This window comes from Antrostomus carolinensis, unplaced genomic scaffold (assembly GCF_000700745.2).
Source record: "Antrostomus carolinensis isolate BGI_N321 unplaced genomic scaffold, ASM70074v2 scaffold1700, whole genome shotgun sequence".
In the NCBI taxonomy this organism is placed as follows: domain Eukaryota; kingdom Metazoa; phylum Chordata; class Aves; order Caprimulgiformes; family Caprimulgidae; genus Antrostomus; species Antrostomus carolinensis.
The window spans coordinates 7,400-12,388 of record NW_010286242.1 but is presented as its reverse complement, the minus strand read 5'-3'; the positions used below and the strand labels follow the sequence as shown (position 1 = coordinate 12,388).

General features: G+C 33.9%; 1 protein-coding gene across 1 annotated transcript in view; it reads right to left on the bottom strand.

The window, feature by feature from the left end:
• LOC104528925 (syntaxin-2) overlaps window positions 1-2,908 on the bottom strand; it is a 7,194-nt gene extending 4,286 nt beyond the window's left edge. Inside the window, exons 1-4 of the mRNA XM_029086668.1 lie at window positions 2,828-2,908; window positions 2,514-2,622; window positions 704-777; window positions 468-605 (exon numbers count right to left, since the gene is read on the bottom strand). Coding sequence (XP_028942501.1) covers window positions 468-605; window positions 704-777; window positions 2,514-2,589 — 288 coding nt within the window. The 5' untranslated portion in view covers window positions 2,590-2,622; window positions 2,828-2,908. The remainder of the gene's footprint in view (window positions 1-467; window positions 606-703; window positions 778-2,513; window positions 2,623-2,827) is intronic.
• Window positions 2,909-4,989: the final 2,081 nt, after the last annotated feature.

The following is a 4,989-nucleotide window of genomic DNA, read 5'->3' as shown; positions in this document are numbered from 1 at the left end:
TTCCTGCTAGTTATAACAGTAATCATACCTTTGTATTATGTGCAAGTTGCATACATCCTTGCTAACACACATTTTATTCTGCCACAGTAGTCCTTTACCATGTCTGTGAGAATCCTGAATTCCCAAGATATTAGCCAAGATTCTAGGATAGTTGTCCTTAAACATGCACAAAGTGTTCAAGCACATTGCAATGTAAGCATGTTGAAGAAAAGAGTGAGTGTACCAACTGAAAAGAAAGCCTATGCTTATTCATACCATATACTACGAGTACATGTAGATTGTACATTTGGCTAAAACAAAACAAAATAAACCTTTAGTGATTAGCTTTCATATATTCTAATCACAGTCAAAAAGCAACCTAAGTCTCTATTACCTGAATATAAGCAATTGTTTCTGCATACTTCAAAGAGGAAGACTGAAGGAAAAAAATCCCACTTACGTAAATATGTTTGAATTAGTTCATTTACCTGAGTCTCAACAAACATTGCCATGTCCATAAACATTTCATGTAGTTCCCGTATGCTAGATTCCAGTTTCATAATATCCTTGTGACGTGACTCTATTTCATTCAGAGCTTGCCTAGTTATTTGAGAGTCTGATATAATCTTTGGAAGAATGAAAAAAAGATACGGCCATAAATAAGTATGTGCTGATACACTTCTAAATAGCAGAAGTGAGAAATAAATGGACCAGAAATACATACATCAGAAGTGAAAATGGAAGGATTACCACTCTCTAACATTTCTTCCAGTTCCTCATCAGTGGTGGTCTTTCCAGCTAGGATAAAAACAACAGTACTTCATATAACATCACTTATTCATTATTGAACATAAAATTTTACCATGCCAGAAGGATGACAATTCAAAGACAATTCTTGTACTGAGCATTTTTCAGGATAAAACGATGTAGTCATGTTTAGTCGTTACCAAGTGCCATTTTGCATATTAAAAAACCAGAAAAATGTCAAGTAATAGTCAGAAGAAAAAAGCAGTTTCAAGGCTACAGTTAAGAATTCCTGGTTGGTGGGTTTTTTCTGTTGTTTGGTTTTGGGGTTCTTTGGTCAAATTGAAGAGTTTGATCAGAAACATTTACATTACAGTGTATATATGAACCTTGTTAAGCAGCATGTTCTTACCTCACAAGAGCTCTGTGAGGTACAGAGTATTTACATAACATTTGATATTTATCTATTCAATCATGTCACATTGGCACCTAATTTATTCACTCCCCATCATGCTGTGGGCAATAAAATCTTTACGTAAATTTTACCAACACAGGATTACATTCATATTCCACAGAGAAGATGATTACCCATAGAGTACCTTCACTTCTGCTTTACATCTAACAATTTATGTAATTTATTATTGCATGTTTAAACAAACTAAACCCTATTGATCACACTAGAGTGACAAATGCAAGTGTTACAAGCTACACAATACATTAAAGTGATTTGTATCACACAGTTTTAAAAATTATATATCAAATGTCTGTTCTTCCCAAGTAAAATAAGTTGAATATCTGTAATAACTTATACAATTCAATCCTATCACATCGAAGTTACAGTCTGAATATTACATTCTGATGTTAATACCCAAGAATGCTGCAAAACCTGCTTTAAAATTTTTAGTGCCGAGGAAAAGCTAGAGGCTCTAATTGCATCACAACAACATTAACTTAAAAGAACCGTGTCCTGAGGTATCAGGGTCCCTCCCCTCAAACACACTGGTAAAAAAGAATTTAACTTGCCCAAAATGCTGAATTGAACCATTAGCATGAGAAGCTAGCAACAAATTTAAGAAGTACAAGAAAAGTAAAGTCTTCTTAGAATTTGCCAAATTTTCTGTTTGCATTTCTTATTTCAGGAATATATGCATTTGCTTTTACAGGGGATATTCAAAAAGTCTAATTTTAGATAAAAGACGTTACAGATTTTTTTAGACACCTTCTAAAGCAGATGCTGTAGTTTAGAGCGGAGTCAGGTACCTTTCTGAATACTCCTTGTAATAATCGATGATGAAATAAGTCAAATGTGAGTCAGTCAACAAATTATTAGAGTCACGTAACAGCAGCACTGATTTTATGTCAGCTGAATTTAATAAATGTTCTTACCAGCAAAAATAACATAGCATAAAAAGAGATGCTGTCCTGTTCGACCTGTTAATTTTGGAATGGCTTTTACTAACACTTGCTATCTTCAGAACGCAGCTTTTCTTAATGTTTCATTTAAAGTTGCAACATGGGAAATAAATGAAACAAAGGAAGAAGATTTTTTTCTTTCATAATTTTCAACATAAAGTAAATGATTTAGTGAGTTTTCTCCCTTTTCTTTCTTTTTCTTTACAGCTGTTCTGAAGAGCAGTATTGAAGACTTTATGCCATACAATAAAATTGTTTCATTTCCTTCACATGCTTCAAGATGTATGACACTTTGTACCATCTTTAAGTAATAAGAAACAAGGGAAGTACTAATAGTACAATTCATCTTTTTCAAAAAGTGTATTCAGGTCACTTACTTATCTCTAATTGTCTCTGTATCCGACCTTTGCTGCGTTCTCGAAAAAGAGTTTGGGTCTCGTTGTATTCCGTCATGACCTCCACAAACTTGTGAGCTAATACAGAGTGCTGTTTTTTGAGGATTCAAAAATGTGGAACAAAAGTGTTTATTTTTTTGATACAGCAAATACTACTGCACAACAACTGAAAGTGATAATTACATTCCAAAAAAAACAGAACATGAAGTTCTGAAACTATTTCAGAAAAGTGAAACTCATTCTCAGATTTACTACAATTACTAGTTCATCTTCTTTAAACTTTTAAGTGATCATACCTGTGTTTTTCTTATCCTGAGGTCCACTGACGTCCGATTAGCATTGTCGCCCTGATCAAAACTTTGTTCAATAGCTAAGAACAACACAAGAATTTTGCAAGTCAGCATTCAGTATTATTATTTAATAGTGTAGCTCAGTTACTTTGTAAATACTATTAACTATTACCTTTTTCATGTACAAGATCCCCATAGACATGTTTAATATTTCAGGGGGAGGGGATAGTTGGCAGTGATATATGACCATTCATCTGATGGTCAAAATGAAAGTTCACTTAAGTGCATCAAGTAAAAATACAGATTTCTTTCACATTTTTAGTTGTGTTGTTTATCACGGACTCATTTTACCATGCACTACCTCTATTTTTTGAAGAATACTATACAGAGCATTCTTAAAACACAGTAACTACTGCAATACTCTTAACAGAGTCACACCATTGTTTATTACTCTGGAAAAATTTAAAAACTTATAATAAAATGGGCTGCTCTTACAGTTTAAAAAATAAACATCATACCCTAGTATTTATGGAAGGAAAAAAGCATATAGTAATTGTAATATATTTCATAACCTACGCTAAACAATTAAGACATACTCACGGGGGAAAGTCACAGCAAAATTGGATGCTCTGAATTTAAAATACAATAGGTGCTCTAGAGCAATTCCCTATGTAGACATTTATGCCATGGAGACTGTCTTTTTGCAGTTAAAGTTAATCTTCTTCCAAAACATCACACCCAAAAAACAGCATTTCAGATGCAGAATACATTCCTAAACAGAGGAATTACTTTGCACTGTAATTTTCTAGGTTATTTCTGAAAGTAAACAAGCTTTTTGTCCTGTTCCACAAACTAGGCTGTGCTGAGACCTGGTATTTATCAGCAGTGAAGCCTGCCAAGGAGGAATAAAGTAGAAGACAATACTGTTACTGACATGGGTTGTACAAAACTCGGTAAGGAGGTGGTTCTTTTTTATTTTTTTCTCCTTAAGAGCTGTAAAATACAATTTATGCATATCTAATGGAGCTTTTCCAGTTTAGAAGTTCAGCTGCAATGCTGTAACACTGCTACCATTCTGAATTGTTACAAGCGACAGTAGTTTTATTTCTCCTCACAACTTACCCTTTAACCTGGCTCGGATTTTATTAGCAATCTTCTTTATTTCCTCATTTAATTCTTCAAGTTCTTCCTTTGTTCCTTTAGGAAAAAAAAAAAAAAAAGTTTTTTTTTAGAATTGTTAATGATTGATAATAGTAAGCCAGCAACCATCTACAACTCTACCTTGCAATCTCATAACTGTATTCAGTACAACCACGCAGGAAGGTTTATTATACTCTTAAGTATTTTAAATATGATTTTATAACAGCATACTATCAGATTCCTGCTTCTTACAACAGGCTCTTACACTTGGGAAATGTTACTACCAAATCAACAACTAAACCACGTGATAAAATATTCCACATTTTTTTTTAATGTAACACTTACAGGGTAATATTCATTTGATGGTCAAAATGAAAGTTCACTTAAGTGTATCAAGTAAAAATACAGATTTCTTTCACATTTTTAGTTGTGTTGTTTATCACGGACTCATTTTACCATGCACTACCTCTATTTTTTGAAGAATACTATACAGAGCATTCATGAAGCTAGCGTTGCAATGCTCCACAAAAATATCTCAGCATCTTTTCTTCCCTTTTCTTTAGGCCCTGCCCATTGTTGAGAACAGAGAAGGTTCCATGTTTCTGGGTAAGTTCTCTAAACTTTCAAGTTCTCTGTTCAGAAAGCACATCATCACTTCCAGCTTTGGGGTTACAGCCTCTAAAAAATAGGGCTTCAGCATGGAACTCTTACTACCACTGAAGCAGCTGGTTGTAGTGTTAAAAGTTAGACAGTATCTTACCCTGAAGAACAAAGAGAATATGATGGCGCTACCACATGAGCTGCAGTTGAAAACTTCAAAATTTTCACTAATTAGAAGAAATGCAAGTAGCCCTTATGTTTCTGAAGACACAATCAATTCCAAGACACCACATGAAACTCAGTTTTGGTCCAGCAAAGGTTTGGATGACGCAACAAATATTCTGAAAATTTATTTATTCAAATGAAACATAAAAAGGTACGAGGAAGGCAGTGATGGCGTTTGTTTTCCCAAGTAACTGTTACGTGGG